Source organism: Delphinus delphis, chromosome 7, assembly GCF_949987515.2.
Source record: "Delphinus delphis chromosome 7, mDelDel1.2, whole genome shotgun sequence".
Taxonomy (NCBI): Eukaryota; Metazoa; Chordata; class Mammalia; order Artiodactyla; family Delphinidae; genus Delphinus; species Delphinus delphis.
In genome coordinates, this window is record NC_082689.1 from 44,399,040 (window position 1) to 44,419,483 (window position 20,444).

General features: G+C 36.8%; 1 protein-coding gene across 10 annotated transcripts in view; it reads right to left on the reverse strand.

Moving 5' to 3' along the window:
* Positions 1–20,444, reverse strand: part of PMS1 (PMS1 homolog 1, mismatch repair system component) — a 98,251-nt gene that overhangs the window by 24,270 nt on the left and 53,537 nt on the right. For 6 of the 10 annotated variants that reach the window (XM_060016434.1, XM_060016437.1, XM_060016433.1 and 3 more), the window contains 4 exons: positions 9,756–9,872; positions 2,949–3,071; positions 2,255–2,398; positions 1,211–2,103 (listed from right to left, as the gene is read on the reverse strand). In XM_060016434.1, the coding sequence (XP_059872417.1) occupies positions 1,211–2,103; positions 2,255–2,398; positions 2,949–3,071; positions 9,756–9,872 (1,277 nt within the window). Of the gene's footprint in view, positions 1–1,210; positions 2,104–2,254; positions 2,399–2,487; positions 2,668–2,948; positions 3,072–3,209; positions 3,349–9,755; positions 9,873–11,524; positions 11,561–16,647; positions 16,681–20,444 lie in introns of those variants that run through there. The other 4 variants (XM_060016440.1, XM_069540848.1, XM_069540849.1 and 1 more) reach the window with 4 other exon arrangements.

The following is a 20,444-nucleotide window of genomic DNA, read 5'->3' on the forward strand; positions in this document are numbered from 1 at the left end:
TGTGGAGGTTTTGCCTATTGGTGTGTTAATAGTGGTCTTTATTACTTTAAATTAACAGTGTCTTTATAAGATTGAAAAGCTAATGAAAAAATGAAAAAAAAAATTGGTCAAGTATCCATGTAGTTTATCACCAAATATAAACTCTGGATGACAGGTTACATTTAAAATTTTTTCCAGATGTTTGACATACTATTGCGATGCCTTAGGTCAGGGGTCCTCAAACCCCGGGACACGGACCGGTATCGGTCCACGGCCTGTTAGTAACTGGGCCGCACAGCAGGAGGTGAGCAGCAGGCAAGCGAGCAAAGCTTCATCTGCCACTCCCCATCACTCGCGTGACTGCCTGAACCATCCCCACCGGCCCCCACCAGTGGAAAAATTGTCTGCCACGAAACTGGTCCCTCGTGCCAAAAAGGTTAGGTAGGGACCACTGCCTCAGGTAATAATATGTGACTGGAAGTATAATTGCACTCTTTCATTTTCTTGTGAGCTAAATCACTCAAAACATAATATTTTGTGTTTACAGCAAGTGCCCTAAGTCAATTAGAAACACCCCTCATATTTTTTGGGAATATTTATTCAGATCATCTGATCTAAAAATGGCAAATAATATGTAGTTATTTTAATCAAAGAGATCAAACCACCTATTTACCTAGCCCCAAAAACCCACCATAGTTTATAAGTTGTCAATAAATAAAAGATTTTATAAGAAAGCCTTGAGTTATACTGAATAGGAACAGTATTAACATCATTAAATTAAATCTGCAACAATGTTACAATTTTTTGTATTGTGTTACATATTTTAGAGACCAATTTAAAAAGGGAATAGTCAAGATCTTAAAAACACCACTGTTCTAATGCAAAAGTTTAAAAAAGAAAAAGTCCTGTCATAGGAAGATTAACGTAAAAATAAAAAAGAAATAGAAGAAAATGGTAGTTTTTAGTTAAGAATGGAAAACCTTTAACTACAAACTTAAATCAGAAAGTAGTTAAGGCTTGTACCAAAATAAAAAACAAACAAACAAAATCCCATAAAAACCTCTAAATTAGCAAAAAAGTAATGCCAAAAAAGGTACTCTAGTCACGCCAAAAGCCGTTTTCCATTCTGCTTTTCCATAAATAAGTTAAAAAAAAATTTTTTTAACTCAGTGAGTCATATAGAATGGAAATATCTGAACATTCAGGTCCCATGAAAGCTCTGGAAACTTACCTCAGTTTTTCCTCTTCACTCAATGTCTTCCACAGTTCTTCAAGTTGTACTGTTGCATCTTCCAAACTGGTCTTGGAATTGTCTGTGAGAAACTGAGCACGATGATCTTGAACAAAAAGGGCACTTGCTGACATGGGTTTCTTGATTACTCGATTGCTAATTAAATCATAAGCTGTAAGCTGTCCAGATTTGTTATCTACCACATTTGATTTTTTGTTATAGGAACTTTCATTCAAATTCTTTTGTTCAGGACTTGGGTTATTATTATTATTACTTACTTTACATGCTAAACTTTCTTGAGGTACTAAAATTTTCACAGGTTCAATGTTTTCTCCTCTTGAATCTTTAAGTACATTTCCCTTGCTCCAGTCATCTACACAAATTTCCAAAGACTTCTCAGGAACTGCTTCTTCCTCATTTTCCCCACTCTCATCTATATGGCCTTTACTGCCATTTTCTGATTGGGCTTGCTTAACAGAACCTACAAAACAAACTTCACTATATTCCTTTTGGGTGTCCTCACATGATAAATTATTCATTGGAATCTCCTGAAATGTATTCCCACTGTTCTTATCAATGCTAGAATTTTCACTATTAAAATGATCATCACAATGGTCACCAATATGCATATGATGATTCAAACAATAATTAGTGTTTTGCCCAGATTTATCATTATGCACATCATTCTGGAAAGGAATGGCTGAAGTATCAACATTTGGATAATTATTTCCAGATGTTTCCATCGTAGTAAAAAGCACATCTGTTTCTGTTGTTTTACTAACAACCATGTCATCTGAGGAAACATCTGTTTTATTACTTTCATAAGAATTTGTACTAGTTAGTGATCCATAATAAGTTGTCATCAGATTTTCAAGAGCAATCAACACAGATTCCTAAAAATACAAATTAACAAATGTTAGAGGAAATTATGAAAATAATATTAAAAAATCTACAGAAACAAGCATATCTTTTTCATATGAAAATGGTTAGGACTGCATAAATTTGTAAATAGCATAAATACAAAAAAAATCTGAAAAAGATTACCTTATTCTGTAATAATACTTGACTTTTATCTGGTGTTAAATTCACATCTACATCAGCTGTAGGAACATCAATTTTCAGAAAGAAAATGGGATACAAACGAGTAGATTCCTTTAGGCATTTCAGATTGTAATAATGTCGGATTAGCTAGAAATATATGTAATAGTGAAAGACAAAAAAAAAAGACATAAAAAAAGATAGTATTGCCATCTTTAAAATACCACCAAAAGAAGCATATTTAACTGAGAAACTGAGTGGATGTAACTGCTTATTAGGAAAAGTAGTATCTAAATAGTAATGCTCATTTAGAGGCTTTGAACTTACATAAAGCACAAGCATTCATTAAGAAGTACAAATATCCAATGCAACTGGCTTCATGGTTAAAAGATCATAGCGTCATGGATGTTTTGAAAGTCCTGGGTTCAAATCCAAATTGTGTTACTTCCTCGTTATGTGGTCTAAGATAGTCACAAACATTTCAGTCTCTTCACTATAAATAAGGATAATAATTCACCACAGAACTGTTGTGAAGAGTCATATGTAAGGTACCTAGCACAATGCTTAATAAATGATATTGTATCTATTTTTCCTTTTCCTTATTTTGGAACAAATTCTTAGAAGTAGTCCTTATAAGAAGCTGACAAGTGACAGAGTTTTTATTTCTGATCCAAGTGATACTTTTTCTTAAAAAGATTACCTTTAATATATCTTTTTGGTGTACTGGTCGACTGTTTATAAAGATGAAACTCCTTTCTGGGGTCGAAAGACTTGTGAAAGAGTGGTCTGCATCATGCTTTGGAAGAAATCCACTTAGATAAATCTATAATTGTAATAAATAATTACAGAATTGATATGCAATGTCAATGATAAATGTGATTCCATGGGTCTGGCTATATACAATACATTAAGAGGTATAAAAAAATTGAGACTTCCCTGGTGGCTCAGTGGTTAAGAATCCGCCTGCCAATGCAGGGGACACAGGTTTGAGCCCTGGTCCGGGAAGATTCCACATGCTGCAGAGCAACTAAGCCCGTGCGCCACAACTACTGAGCCGGCGTGTCACAGCTACTGAAGCCCGCACACCTAGAGCCCGTGCTCTGCAACAAGAGAAACCACCACAGTGAGAAGCCCGCGCTCCACAATGAAGAGTAGCCCCCACTTGCCCCAACTAGAGAAAGCCCGCACGCAGCAATGAAGACCCAACACAGCCAAAAATTAAAAAAATGAAAAAAAATAATAAAGTAAGTAAAAAAAATTAAAAAGCCTAAATAACACTGTATATATTTTTTAAAAGGTATAAAAAAATTAACAAACAAATGGATTTCGATCTTAAGGTCTAAAGAGCCATATATTTCCTGATAACCATGTCATGAGCATTAACCTTAAATAAATTACTGAAGCGTGTTAAATTGGTGTTCTCAGCCTCTGACTCCCCCTTTTTGCAATTCTATTTTAAGGAAAAACTGGCATTCATGAGAGTTTCACCAACGGCCATATATCTTATTGTCATAGGACATACAGCATAAATACTGCTCTTTGCTCAACCTGATCTTCTTTCTGTCTTCTAAAAATTTCTTTCCTCATATTGTGACTTTCCTCTGGCTCTTTATCCTTTTCTTTTCAGCAACCGTTTTCTGTAAAGAAGTGGCTGTTTCTATCTTTATTCTGAGTATGCTATGAAGTCAATCTGACTGGGTTTTCATTACTGAGGGAAAATAAAAAAATCTTTTACTCTTTGATACATTGCAGCGTTGTACTTTATCTTCATTTTTGTTTAGAGAACTACTTTACAAATGTTTGAAGAGGGAGAAAATAAAGAAGAATCCTAGAAAAAATACCAGCGAGAAGATTGATTGATTTAGGGAACAGAAGGCAAGGAAAATGCTCCTACTTTTACTTTTAAAGATAATACAGAGGATTGTTAGGAATACCGGATAGAGCCAGACTGACATGATTTAAATCCTAGCTCTACTACTAGTGTGATCTTGGTCAAATTATTCAAAATACAGGCCTATAATAATCTCTTATCTGAAACAACCGGCATCAGCTGTTTTATTAACCTGTTAAGAAACAGTAATAATGGGAAAATTTCAGCTTAGGTTTAGAAAAGCAAGAGTGTCAGTGGGGGTGCTATTTTTAGTTAAGCAGAAACCATGAGGCTCCTTACCAACGTATCCTGCAGGCTGCCACCTATGTCTACAGCTATCCCTGCCCTTGGAAATAAGTGCTTAAGGAGATGCAGTACCAATTTTAGAACACTAAGCGCATTACCATCACAGTGCCAAACTGTGCCAATTAAAAAAAGTTAATAAATAAACCTAGATAATCCATTATAAAATGAAAATACTTAATTAACTGTAAAACTTAACAAGACTTATAAATGGTTGTATAATTTACCAAGTAACATAAGACCCTTCTTAAAGCACTTGCTGAGCATCAGGGAGAGCCTGTTTAGCTTCTGAAAGACTTATTGGGCTTGTTGATGGAAAAAAAATACCCAGAATAGGGAAGAATGAAGATTAAAATGAAGAAAAAATTGGTAATATTGCTAGTGTTTTCCTTCCACACCATCTTGGCTGGCCACTGAATAAATACTATTACTTCCAAATACGGAGCTTTAAAAATGGCTTAAGACAACCTTAAGAACTAACAAGCTGTAAGTTATATGGAATAGTAAAATCAAATGGCAAAGTCTTATAAAATGCTATAAAAAGTGAAAATCCTGGCTTCCCTGGTGGTGCAGTGGTTGAAAGTCCGCCTGCCGATGCAGGGGACACGGGTTCGTGTCCCGGTCCGGGAAGATCCCACATGCCATGGAGCGGCTGGGCCCGTGAGCCATGGCCGCTGGGCCTGTGCGTCCGGAGCCGGTGCCCCGCAACGGGAGAGGCCACAACAGTGAGAGGCCCGCATACCACAAAAAAAAAAAAAAAAAAAAGTGAAAATCCATCTAGTTCGAGTGAAGAAAAATGTCTGTAAGAGGACAAATCAGTGCAACAAAATAAAAAATTAGACAGACCTTATAAGATTCTATACGCAATTATTAACTAAATAGCAAAACAAAAATCAAAGGCAAAATATAAACAAATAATTCTCCCCTAATTGTCCTTCAGCTATGGACCCCTCTCTCCTTCCCTTCATCTCCAATATTCTATAATCTGGCTTCTACCTCAGTGACCAACTCCAATGGACACTTAGTTCTACCCTTACCTGACTCTCTACAGACCCTGATACCAATGACAACTCTCTACTTTGGGAAGCATGACACTGCTTCAGCCTTCTCTTTCTGTTTCCTCTCTGACACTTCCTCTTTAGTATGGTTTGCTGGTTTCTCTCTCTTTGCTTACAGTCTATAATGATGATGGTCCCCTTGAGTTTCATCATCAGATCCCTTTTTCTTGCTCTCTTCTCTCCCTGAGTAATTTCATTCCCATCTATACACATACACCAGTGACGCTAAGATACAGATGTAGAACCTTTATTTCTTTCATCCCCAAATGCTTACTATCTTTAACTAGCTGTCACACAAATCTTCTCAATCTCACCACATTCAAAACTCGATAAAATATTTAAGCTCACTTCTACCCTGCTGTCCAACTAGCTCCTCCTGTATTCCTTTACCATGATAAACAGCCCTGCCCCCTACCCAGTTTCTCAAACCCATCTCTTCTTTTCTGCCCCGATTCTGCTGAAGTAACCTTGACGTTCTCCTCTTTCGGTAAACCTCTAGAACCCTATGGGATTTATGTTTCTAAAGTAAAAATTTAAGTACTTCTGATCAGGATAGTGGAATAAATTCACAACTTATTAATAATTCCCTTCTCTCCATCCCAACTGCAAATACATAGCAGTGATAGATAAAATAAATTCTTACAAAAATTTTTAAAGACCTAACCGTTTAAAAATAAGACAAAGGAACTACAAACATAAAGATGTTATGAATGCTAAACATAACAGGGAGTGATGGCTGAAATCAAAAGCCCTTATGTGCTCTATGATCAGAAACCAGCTGTATCAGAAAAAAAATTGTAACGATGTGTGATTATGGATGTAACTAGACTTACTGTGGTGACCACCTCACAATGTATATACATATAACAAATCATAACATTGTACACTTGAAACTAATATGTCAACTGTATATCAATTAAAAAGAAAAAAGGAAAAAAAGAAACCAGCTGGTCAATTGGAAATTCAATTCTGGTATGGAAATAAGGACAGAAAACACATATAGTTAGGGGATTTAAATCAGTCTTTCCCTTTGAAATGGGCAAATTTCTCCTCCCACACCCACAAATGATTAAAAAATGCTGTGACCACTGTTTGGAGCTGCTTGCAAGGATCACCAGAAAGAACAGAGACAACTCCAAAACCAAAAATAAAGTTAAGCCAAGTCAGCTAGGAAAAAGGGTCTGCAAAATATTGGCAGGATGAAAGGCATGAACTACTAATATTAATACCTAGTTTTGAATTGGAGCTGGGAGGGCAGTGGTATCTGCCAAACTACGGGAAGGGAGGGGAAAGTGGGAGGGAAAAACAAAACAATAAATCTGCATTCAAAGTGATTTTGTAAATTAAAATTTCAAAGCATATAAAATGGCAGAGAATGAGAGAATATTCTCTCAGGAATAAAAATGATAGAGCAATATGAAAATGACTGAAATTAGTATGTGTACCATGCTTTCAAAAGAGTAAATAAAAAACCATTATTATTAAAAAAAAAAACCCAGAAGATAAAGAAATCAAAACTGGTAGCTATAAATCAAGTTTAGAAGAAAGAACAGAAAAGTAGATATTGTTTTGGGAATAAAAATCAGGCAGCACTGAGGAATTCACCCAGAACTTAGCATGGATTGATGCAGAGCTATCAAAGAGAAGATAGATGTCAAAACAAACAAACAAACAAAAAAACCAACTTGAGGAGTTCCATCAAACCAACAAAGCCACACTGGGAAACTCCATAAGAAATGCCACCACAGCAGTGGTGCAGCTGGGATCACCATCCATAATTAGGAGATTCTTCCCATATGGAGTTGCTATATAGATAAGAAAGGGACCCTCAACATTACAGAAACAGATATTATGAAGATTTTCTGCACCCAAGGTTCCCAATGACTTATGCATCTGCCACCCCAGTCCCGTGAAGGGCCTTGGTGGCCAAGTTTCACAACTTGAATGTATGTAATGAGGACAAAAGTGAGGTGAGAGGGGCAACCATTAGCAGTTGGTAAACAACTTAAGATTGATTTTGGCTAGGAATGAGAATGGGTCAAGGAAACTCTGAAAGCCCAGAAAGCATGGAATAGTGATGGGTAGCTGGTGGCAACATAAATACAATATCCATTTAGACACACAGTGCATGAACAAAAGAGAGATTTGGTTAGATGATCATTCTCACCAGGGAGACACTCAAAAGTCTGTCCTTCTGACAGCCCACTGAAGTGGTACTACTCAGCAACACATAGTTTCCAAGTACCCTCATTCCCCCATGCAAGAATAACCACGTGAAGGTGCAGCAAAGTTTTGGTATCTGTCAAAGATTACCAGCAGCCCTTGTACAATTCTATCTCAAGATAAAATTTAAAAATCAATGGACATGGGGCTCACTGGTGGTGCAGTGGTTAAGAATCCGCCTGCCAATGCAGGGGACATGGGTTCGAGCCCTGGTCCAGGCAGATCCCACATGCCACGGAGCAACTAAGCCCGTGAGCCACAGCTACTGAGCCTGCGCTCTAGAGCCCGTGAGCCACAACTACTGAGCCCACATGCCACAACTACTGAAGCCCCACGCCTAGAGCCCGTGCTCCGCAACGAGAAGCCACGGCAATGAGAAGCCCGTGCACCGCAAGGAAGAGTAGCCCCCGCTCGCCACAACTAGAGAAAGCCCGCATGCAGCAACAAAGACCCAATGCAGCCAGATAAAATAAAAATAAAATAATAAAATAAATTTATTGAAAAAAATCAATGGACATGCACAGATCTGGCAACATATCTCAATACAGATCAAAGAAAAGAAATCCAAACTGCAGGAATGACTCATGTTCCAATCACACATGGAATCATAACTAACCAAGGTCTAAATCAGTGCTTTTCCTACTTGAATATGCACTCGGAGACCGCATTAAAATGCAGATTCTTGGGCTTCCCTGGTGGTGCAGTGGTTGAGAGTCCGCCTGCCAATGCAGAGGACATGGGTTCGTGCCCCCGTCCGGGAAGATCCCACATGCCGCGGAGCAGCTGGGCCCGTGAGCCATGGCCACTGAGCCTGCGCGTCCGGAGCCTGTGCTCTGCAGCGGGAGAGGCCACAACAGTGAGAGGCCCGTGTACCTCAAAAAAAAAAAAAAAAAAAAAGTGCAGATTCTCATTCAGTATGTCTGGGATGAGGCCTGAGATTCTTCACCTAACAAGCTTCCAAGTAATGCCAATGCTGCTGGTCTTCAGACCAAACTATGACAGGTAGAATCTCTAAAGCACAACACCACAGATATCATGTCTGGATCTCCTGTCACAAGCTTCCTGGGTTACCAGCATAGGCAACAAAGTTCCAGGAAGCCACAGGGAACCCAGGGGAATTTAGACAGTACCCTTATTATCCCAAGTCAGCCACCATGACCAGTCCAAGGTGGCACTAGTGTCTAAACTATTAAACAACTATTAAGAGAGCTCTGAAAAATAGAACCCATGTCAGATCATGGCCACTAAGGGTGGCCTGAATTGTTCCTCAGGAGAGAGAACTCTTAACACATTAATTGAGCACAAGCTCCCATCCAAGACTCCAATAAGATGATAATTAAGAACTCAATACTGCAAAAAAGGATAGGAGGGGAACTAGTAGCAGAAAAGAGATTGCAACAAATTATAAAAAAGAAAAGGAGAACAGAGAAGTCATAGTAATATATACTCCATATAAGCTTTCAACTTTTAGAATGAATCTTCAAATAAAAGATGATTACATAATTAAAATTCTTCCAACAAACAAAAGATGGTTACATAAGAAAACAGGTTATTAAGCTATATAACATGAAAGTGGAGCTGACATGACTGAGAGGGAGAAGAGCAGGTAGAAGTAAGATTGGGAGTGTTAATAACCTCATCCAACATTATTGGGACTGAAGAAGACTGTCTGAAGCTGACAGATCAAGAAAATAAAGCTGGAATACATACATCTAGGATGGAAAAGGGAAAACAAAGGTAAGAGAGCTCAACTTCTTTTCTTTCATTGTAGAAAGTAAACAGATGAAGATTCTAAATTGAAAATCACTTAAAAAATTAATGTAGCCACGATACTTAAAATTAAACAATAAACAGAAAAGATAAAAACAGGAAGCAGGGCTGGGAAGAGAGGTTTAATATGAGCTCTGTGCATATTTTCTTTTTGTACCTTATACACATACTTCGTTAAAATTTTAAAAGAAAAACTTCTTGCAACCCCAACCCCACAAAAAGGAAATAATTTAACAGTTTCATTGGTAAATTAGAATTATTAAAGAACATTTTTGTTGTATACCTGAGATTCTTCAGAGTGGTACTGAAAGGGTTCCATGTTGCCCATAACAGCAGTCCCCAGAACAGACATGAGAGCCATTTTATGATCTGATACTCTAGTTTTCTGCCAAATAATTGCCTAGGGACAAAATAACACAGACAACTTTTGACACAATTTGGATTTAGTAAACTCAAGTACTTATACAAATTATTGCTATATTTAGCATTCATCCCTAGCTTATATTTTCTGCATCATTTATAAGATATGTATGTCTCACAGAACTCCATTTCCAAATTTTAGTAGCTATATATGCTGCAGTGTAGGATCTATTTTAATTCCCCTTAACCTCAATTTTCTTCTCTCTGTAACATGACTAAGAATAATTATCTCCCTGAGTTGTTGGAAGATGAAAATATATGATGTAGGCAAACACATAGGCAGTGTCTGGCATAAAACAGTTTCATTAAATATTAATTCTCTCCCCTCTTCTAATCCTAAACTTCAGAGTATATACTTCAGAGTATATTTAAATTAAATCGCTACTCCAAGTAAAGTATTACTGTTTTATTGAAGACAGACACCTATGCTATAAGATTTCTGTAAATAGTCAAACTGGTATAAAAATTTAGGATAATGCATGCTTTTTAAAATTACCTTTATAATTACCTTTTATACACAGAAAACTTTAAAAAAGCTAACTGAACCTTACAGACATAAAAGCTGAATAATGAGCTTGGATTTTTTTCACTGCAAGCATCCAGTAGGGTAGTTTAAGAGAAGCACAGTCCAGAGAGACTGCACCAAAGTTTGGCTGTGAAGTGTATGATCAGGTACCACATACTGAATTTTTTTCAGTTAATGAGGTCCAATTATAGTCAAATCTCTTGAGAAACCACCAATACAGACACATATCATTCATTCAACAAATATTCACTTAGAACCCCCTAAATCCTAAAGAAAATGTGTAAAGGGCTTGGGAGAAAACATCAACATTCAAGAGGCAGACAGAGGAAGAAGAGGAGACTGAAAAGGATTGGCCACAGAGGCAAGAAGAGTCACAGGACAGTATGGTGCATAGAACAAGGAAGTTTTTTTAAGAAGAAAGAAGTAGTTATGTGTGACCAGTGTTGAGAGACCAAGGTAAAAAAAGAGATGTGGCCACAGGATTTAGCAATCAGGAGGATGAGAGCAGTTCTCAGGAAGCAGAGTAAACGAAGCCAAATTTTACTTACTAGACAGTGACTATAGGGGGAACATATGAAAGAGACAGCTCTTTTAGGAAGTTTGGCTGTAAAGTGAAAGCAAACAGCAATAACTGGAGGCAGGTGGATCAAGGCAAGCCTTGATGACACACTTGAACAAAAAGCAGTGAGGGAAGAATGGGTATACAAACAAGTAGGTTTGTAGAATCAATGGAAGGAAGTTGAGAAAGTTCTCCTTTGTTCTCTCTTTCTCTCCCCCTCTTTTTTTTTTGTAATGTAGAAAGGTTATTTGTTCCAAGTAAAAAGACATTGATTTAAATATTTGATTGTAGAGAAGGTTTAAAAGAAAGAGAGACACTCCGGCTAGATCAAAGGATCCTAGTCAAACAAATTCCTTAACATGACCAGGAACCTATGTAGGCAGGAAGAAGTACTAACAATATTATGTATAATAAAACGAAAGGGGAAGTACATGAATTCATGTTGTTCTCTAACTGGCATGTCAGGGGATAGCAGCGAAGTGCTGTTCTCTTCTGGACAAGATGACAATAGTCACTGACTCTGCTTCTTGATATGTATCATCTGTAAGCCACTTTTGTTTTTAGAATCTCAAAGACCAACCTGCTGGGGAAAACAGATAGTGTAACAACTGCTCAAGAAGAAAAATTGCCCAATATTTAGTGTAACAGGAAAACCTTTTACCTATTCCCAGGGTTTTATTAATACTAATCAAGTAGGAGTTACAATTTATGAAGAACTTACTTACTAGGCACTACTATTCTAGAAACCATTAATTTTCACAACCATTTCAGGCAGGTATTATTATCTCATTTTCCAGATGAGGAAACTGAGGCTCAGATTGATTTACCCAAAGAAACAGAGATATTAGATCATGGAATCATGATTCATACCCTAACCTTCTGGCTCCAAATTTTTACTTTGAACATCTCTCTCCTCTCTAGTCAAGGATAGTAATAAGTTACAGCCAACTTCAGACCCTAATTGGGAATTCTCAAATAGTGTCTCTGACAAACGCATTTTCATGTATGAGTATGTGATATGTTATGAAATCTCCAGTTGTTTGAGGGTATTAATACACTCTCAAAACAAAATTATTTTAAAAATTCATTTAAAGTTAAATAAATAATTTACCTTTAGAAGAGGGCAAGGAGAAGAATCGGGGTCTCCAAATCAAAGAAACCACACCAGAATAACAGAAATCCAAAAAAGACTGGGAGCTACTCTTATAGCATCCTGAAGTCAGAATATTTTTGAGAGTGCAGCTTGTCAGTACCAACCTTAACCATATTATGCAGATCCTTATACCTAAGGATTTCTAAATTTCTGATAATTTTTATTTATTAATATTCATATAAATACAGATGTGCAGTAATTAGTCCCAGCAAAATGACAGAACTAGAATTTAGGTACTGTTCTGTCCTAGATGCCAACTTTTCACTGTCTATTGCTTTGAAAGTGATCTCAATTAGAAAAAAGGACCTAAAGTACATGAAATCAAATAGAAAAGTAAATTGTAAACAATTAAAAAATTAAGGTATAGGTTCAATGTGTATATTTCTAAAAATATTATGTTTTGGTAACTACATTTCCACTTAAAGGCCAATACGCTATTTAAAATTGGAACTGCTCCAGGAAACATGGGATGTCACGTAAGTTTTTTTTTTTTTGCGGTACGCGGGCCTCTCACTGTTGTGGCCTCTCCCGTTGTGGAGCACAGGCTCTGGACGCGCAGGCCCAGCGGCCACGGATCACGGGCCTAGCCGCTCCGCAGCATGTGGGACCTTCCCGGACCGGGGCACGAACCCGTGTCCCCTGCATCGGCAGGCAGACTCTCAACCACTGCGTCACCAGGGAAGCCCCACATTTTTAATCTTTATTTCAGCACATATTATAATATATAAATGCTCTGGCTAAATTAAAATTTTTGGAGAAACTTCTAAATTTATTCAGCAAATATTTTACTGAACATCTACTTTGTACCAGATTCCATGCTAAAAGCTGGGAATACAAAGATAGAAGGACAAGGTTCCAGCTTTCAAGAAGCTAAAAATACCAAAGGAAAGTAAGGTATTAAAATAATTATAATGCATTATGAAAACCGCTAATACAAAACACAGCGGGAACACTGTAGAAGAAACCTAAGTCTACTCCACAGAGCAACTGCATGTACGGTGAGACTTGAAAGGAGTCTGCCACCCACAAATTATGGGAAGGGCATTCCTGACAGGTAGAAGAGCACATGCAAAGGTATGGAAGCATAGAAAATATGCCTTGCTGGAGATGAAGCTGGACAGATAGATAGACAGGAACAAGATCATGAATGACCTAGCATATCACGCAAAGAAGTTTACAGTTTCTCTTATATGCAATGCAGAATCAATGTACAAATCTAATTGGGAAAATGCCATGATCAGATATGGATGTTAGATCTTTTGACCTTGAGGACTTTCTGTTAAGTGAGATAAGTGAGACAAAAACAAACACTGTATGACATCACTCATATGTAGAATCTAAGGAAAAACTCACAGAAACAGAGTAAAATTGGTAGTTACCAGGGCATAAGGGTTGGGGGGATAGGACAGATGTTATTTAAGAGTACAGACTTGCAATGAGTAGTAAATAAATCCTAGAGATGTAATGCACACTACAGTGAATATAGATAATAATATTGTATTACAATCACCAAACTTGCTGAGAGACTAGAACCTAATTATTCCAACCAGTAAAAAGAAAAATTAGTTAATGTTATAGAGGTACAATTATTGCTACAATGGCAATCATATTATATTCAATAATACAGTATCAAGTCAACATGTTATATACCTTAAATTTACACAATGTTTTATGTCAAATATATTTCAATAAAAAAAAAGAAAGAGATCTTTGGCAAGAATGATTTAGTGAGAATTGAAACTAAAGCAATATGGATTAAAAAATGTGACTGTAATAATCCAACTCAGAGATTCTCAACTTTTATTGAGGACACATAAAATGGATGAGGTTAACATTTGCAAAATAGTCTCATAGACACTGACGACTGTGTGTTTTTCCTGGCACACTAGCTATAACACTATTGCTTTCTCTTCTACTCACAAAAATACAATGGAACGCAAGTCAGTAAAAGTGACATTTACAGGATTATCTATCTTATTTTTTTAAAGGTAAAACATTTGCAAACTTTGGTATCTTACTAATATTAACACTGTGGCTGAGAATCACTGGACTGGGTAACAGAACCAAGCACACTGCTAAGAGTAAAAGAAAACAGAGATAGACTAAAGGATATGAAACAGACTTGATGTGATTTTGTGACTCAGTGCATAGGGAGAGGAAGAAAAGGAGAAGAATCAGGAATGTGATTGAATCCTTGGTACCAATAACAGTGTCAAGTACTCAGAAGGGCCCAGTAAACGATTTGTTGAAGGAGTGAGCAAATGAATACTTTTTTCTAGAGAAAAGTAACCCTAGTGGAGTTGAAAACTAGCTCTTTATTTTTAAATATTAAGACTGCTGGTTCTCACACTACTACATGGGTTAGAAATTATAGTCTTTGTCTATTCCTTTAGGAAATCCAAACCAACTTTGCTTTTCCTTCTTTTCCTTAAAATAATAGTTTTATTCTGATAGAACTGACACATGATACAATTAAAGTATACAAGTATACAATTCAATGGTTTTTAGTATATTTACAGAGCTGTGCAACTAAATCCCCACAGTTTAATTTTTTAAAACAATTTTATCATTGCAAGAAGAAACCCTGTACCCATTAGCAGTCATTCCCCATGTCCCTGCACCTTCACCTTATGCAATCACTAATCTACTGTCTCTATAAATTTCCCTACTTTGGGTATTTCATATAAATGGAATCATACGATACATAGTGAGTGGCTTGTTCACTTATAGCATAACTTTGTCAAGTTTTATCCATGCTTTATCAGTACTTCATCCTTTTTTTAAAATCCAGTTTTATTTAGCTACACAATGCTAAAGACTTTACAGACTGTCTCAGGTGTATCTTACAGTAATGATACAATTTAATTTATTTTACACGAAAGGGTAAAACATAAAATATATGAATTTAGTTTTGAGTTTATAGTAAGGGAAGAAGCTAGCATAATTAATATTATATGATCTAAAGAAAAAATAGGAGCTAACAAATTCTGTAACTGAGTGTTAACTTGCATGAGATGATAGATTCTCCAGATGAGGGACTTTTATGCTGTTCAACTCAGAAATTTAGTGTCTGTCACATAACGAATATTATTTACATGTTTTAAAATGAGATGGATGTAGAAAGCCACCAGCTATATACTCCACTAATGATGATTCTAACTCAGCTCAGGTCACAGGAACTTCCAATATTCTCTCCCTTCTAGATGGAGGCTAGAAATAGGTGACTGAGGTTCTTTCCAATTTCTATAAACAGATACTGATAAAATGATTCCTACCAAAAAGTTACAAATAATACTGACAGCAGCAAGGCTCTTTGAAAGAAGATCATTTTGAATGACACTGCTTCCTAGTTCTGTTTATCTTTTTCAAGTGAATTTTGAGTCACTGCCTTTTTAACACTTCTGAACAATTTCAGCTTAGATATAATTTTTATGCAATGCCTCTGAATTCTGACCATTAAACACAATGTGTTTAGGTAAGAATCACGTTAAGTCATTAGTGTGCTTCATTTCATTGGCATCTGGAATAGTCACTGATTAGCTGGGTTGACTGGTTTCATATGTAAAAATGTGCAGAGTTCCTTTTATCTTCATCGTCCATACTAGAAATTTTAAAGGCAAAAAAGCTATGCTCAAGTGATTTCAGGTTAAAACTGTGATTTCAAGTGATTTCAGAGTTTGGGCACTCAAACTTTAATCAAAGGCTCAATCTCCACATATTTATGTGCAAAATTCCAAAGTGATACTTATCAAATAAAGAAATCTTAATGTCCTATTAACAGCTATATAACCTACACTTCTGTATGTCACATAACATTTAATTCTTTTTGCACTGGGAGCTGCACTGCAAACATAAATCTATTTATATAAATACAGCCTTCCTGAAAGATTCCAAAAGCACTAGTCCACTCAACGTGCCTATACACATCAAAGTACTGAGGTCCCATCACAGAGAAAAGAGCAATGGGTTACGCAGACATACAAGGAAAAAAATGGTCAGAATCCTTGCCCTCTAGGAAATTAAAAGCTGGCTGAATTAGAATGCAGTATTGGTATCAATAGGATAATTAAGGACATGGAAATATTTGGTTGATAATGAGCAATAATTTCTTTTTTAAAATCTTTTTTTCAGCTTTGAGGTATAATTGACAAAAACTATGTATTTAAGATGTACAATCTTATTGTTTCATATAACATTGCATATTGTGCAGTGATCACCACAATCAAGCTAATAAGCATTCATTACCTCACATAGTTACTATTTTTTGTTTTTACTTTCATCCCACCACTAACTTCCCTCTGGTAAACACCTGTTGATTCTCCATGAGTCTTTCGGTTTGTTATGCTTGCTCATTTGTTTTGTTTTTTAGACTCTACATATAAATGAAATCATACAGTATTTCTTTTTCTCTGACTTATTTCACTCAGCGTAATACCCTCGGTCCATCCATGTTGTTGCAAATGGCAAGATTTCATTCTTTTCTTATGGCTCAGTAGTATTCCATTGTATATACGTACCACATCTTCTTTATCCATTCATCTGTCAATGGACATTTAGGCTGCTTCCATATCTTTTTTTTTTTTTTTTTTTTTGCAGTATGCGGGCCTCTCACTGTTGTGGCCTCTCCCGTTGCGGAGCACAGGCTCCGGATGCGCAGGCTCAGCGGCCATGGCTCACGGGCCCAGCCACTCCACGGCATGTGGGATCTTCCCAGACCGGGGCATGAACCCGTGTCCCCTGCATCGGCAGGCAGACTCTCAACCACTGCGCCACCAGGGAAGCCCCATTCCATATCTTGACTATTGTAAACAGTGCTGCAATGAACATAGGGGTGGATATATTTTGTCAAATTAGTATTTTTGTTTTCTCTGGAAAAATACCCAGAAGTGGAATAGCTGAATCGTGTGGTAGTCCTATTTTTAATTTTGTGAGGAACCTCCATGCTGTTTTCCTTAGTGGCTGCACCAATTTACATTCCCACCAACAGTGCAGGAGGGTTCCCTTTTCTCCACACCCTCTCAAATAACACCTGTTATTTGTTGCTTTTTGATAATAGCTATTCTGACAGCTGTGAGGTGATATCTCACTGTGGTTTTGGTTTGCATTTCCCTGATGATTAGTGATATTGAGCATCTTTTCAGGTGCCTGTTGGCCATCTATATGTTTTCTTTGGAAAAATGTCTACTCAGGTCCTCTGCCTTTTTTTGTTAACATCTTTATTGGAGTATAGTTGCTTTACAATGTTGTATTAGTTTCTGCTGTATAACGAAGTGAATCAGCTATATGTATACATATATCCCCAAATTCCCTCCCTCTTGCATCTCCCTCCCACCCTCCCCATCCCACCCTTCTAGGTGGTCACAAAGCACCAAGCAGATCTCCCTGTGCTATCCTCTGCCCAGTTTTAAATCAGTTTATTTGTTTATTATGTTGAGTTCTTTGTACTTTTTGGATATTAACCCCTTATCATATATATTGTTGACAAACATCTTTGTTCATTCAATAGGCAGCCTTTTCATTTTGTTGACAGTTTCTATCATTGTGCAAAAACTTTTTAGTGTAGTCCCATTAGTTTATTTTTGCTTTTGTTTCCTTGCCTGAGGAGAGAGATCCAAAAAAATATTGCTAAGACCAATGAGTGTACTGTTTATGTTTTCAGGTCTTACATGTAAGTCTTTCATCCATTTTGAATTTACTTCTGTAAATTGTGTGAAAAAGTAGTTCAGTTTGGTTCTTTTGCATGTAGCTGTCCAGTTTTCCCAACATTATATGTTGAAGAGGCTGTCTTTTTCCCATTGTGTATTCTTGCCTCCTTTATCGTAGATTAATTGACCATATACATGAGGGTTCACTTCTGGGCTCTCTATTCTCTTCCATTGATCTTTGTGTCTGGTTTTGTGCCAATATCATATTGTGTTTTTTTTTTATAACTTTTATGTTTTATTTATTTTTGGCTGCATTGGGTCTTCGTTGCTACATGTGGGCTTTCTCTAGTTGCGGTGAGCGGGGGCTACTCTTTGTTGCAGCATGCGAGCTTTTCATTGTGGCAGCTTCTGTTGTTGTGGAGCACGGGCTCTAGGCACACGGGCTTCAGTAGTTGTGGCACGTGGGCTCAGTAGCTGTGGCTCACAGGCTCAGTAGTTGTGGCACACAGGCTTAGTTGCTCCGCAGCATGTGGGATCTTCCTGGGCCAGGGCTCGAACCTGTGTCCCCTGCATTGGCAGGCAGATTCTTAGCCAGTGCACCACCAGGGAACTCCCTATCATATTGTTTTGATTGCTTTAGCTTTGTTGTATAGCTTGAAATCGGGGAGCATGATAATTCCAGCTTTGTGCCAATATCATATTGTTTTGATTACTGTAGCTTTGTAGGATAGCTTGAAATTGGGGAGCACGATAACTCCAGTTTTGTTCTTCTTTCTTAAGATTGTTTTCGTCATTTTGGGTCTTCTGTGTTTCCATACATATTTTAGAATTATTTCTTCTAGTTCTGTGAAAAAAGCCATTGGTATTTTGACGGCAATGCACTGAATTCATAAACTGCCTTGGGAAGTATGGTCATTTTAACAATATTAATTCTTCCAATCCATAAGCATGTTTTAGCTTTCCATTTGTTTGTATCATTTTCAATTTCTTTCATCAATATCTTATAGTTTTCTGAGTACAGGTTTCTTACCTCCTTGGTTAGATTTATTTCTGGGCATTTTTTCTTTTTGATGCAATTGTAAATGGGGTTGTTATCTTAATTTCTCTTTCTGATAGTTCATTGTTAATGTATAGAAATGCAACAGATTTATGTATATTAATTTTGTATCCTGGAATTTTACCAAATTCATTTATTAGTTTTAATAGTTTTCTGGTGGCATCCTTAGGATTTTCTATACATAGTATCATATCATATGCAAACAGTGAAAGTTTTACTTCTTCCTTTCCAATGTGGATTCCTTTTACTTCTTTTTCTTATCTAACTGCTGGGGCTAGGACTTCTAATACTATGTTGAATAAAAGTGGTGAGAGTGGGCAACCTTTTCCTGCTCTTGATCTCAGAGGGAAAGCTTTCAGTTTTTCACCTTTGAGTATGATGTGAGCTGTGGGATTGTCATATATGGTCTTTATTAAGGTGAGGTACATTCCCTCTATACCTAATTTGTTGACAGTTTTAACATCATAAACGGATGTTGAATTTTGTGAAAAGCTTTTCCTGCACCTACTAAGATGATCCTATGATTTTATTCTTCAATCTGTTAATGTGGTATATCACACTGATTGATGTGTGGATACTGAATCATTCTTGCATCCCTGAAATAAATTGCATCTGATCATGGTGTTATGATCCTTTTAATGTATTACTGATTTTGGCTTGCTAATATTTCGTTGAGGATTTTTGCATCTGCGTTCATCAGTGATATTGACTTGTAATTTTTTTTCCACTGCCTTTGTCTGGTTTTGGTATCAGGGTGATGCTGGTCTTGTAGAATGAGTTCACAAGCATTCCTTCTTCAACAGTCTGAGAAGGACAGGTGTTAATTCTTTAAATGTTTGTTAAAATGCACCTGTGAAGCTGGCTGGTCCCGGACTTTTGTCAGGAACTCATTCCTTTTTTAATGGCTAAATAATATTCCCCTATATGGATATACATTTGAAGTATCATTGCCTCTTATGATGGACGTGTGGGTTATTTCCACTTTTTGCCTATTACGAACGATGCTGCTATAAACATTCACGTACATCTTTTTGTGTGAAATATATTTTTATTTTTCTTGTGTATATACCTAGGAGTGAAATAGCTGGGTAAAGTGGTAACTCTATTTATTTTCTCTGTTTATTTTTATCAGACTGTAATCTTTCCATTTCCTCTGCACGTGTTTGTGTTTGTATGTGTGTGAGTGTAAAAAGACAAAAAGGTGCTGGCTTCTGCTATGATGGTTGTTATTTTAAGCCAGCCAGCAGCTGGTGATTTAAGGAAAAATACTCAAAATAAGAGAAGCAGGTTAAGGTTCTGAATAATCTGCAACTGTATATAAATTAAGTGTCATCTGCTTCATACTTTCTATATCACAAGTTATTTTTAACAAGGAGTAGTTGAGCAATAAAAACTTATTCACAAAAAGTTTATCTCCTTAAAGCTAGCCAGCTAGCTCTCTGATTCATACATATGTATAAAATGTATTTAAAATGAGTAGTCATGAAAATATTTCAAGCAAACTAATGTTTTAAAATTCCTGCACTTAATACAGCTATAAAACCTGTGATTTTTCTAGTGGAAACGTCATCTTGTGTGTTTTAGTTTGTATTAGAGTGATGCCTCAGATAGG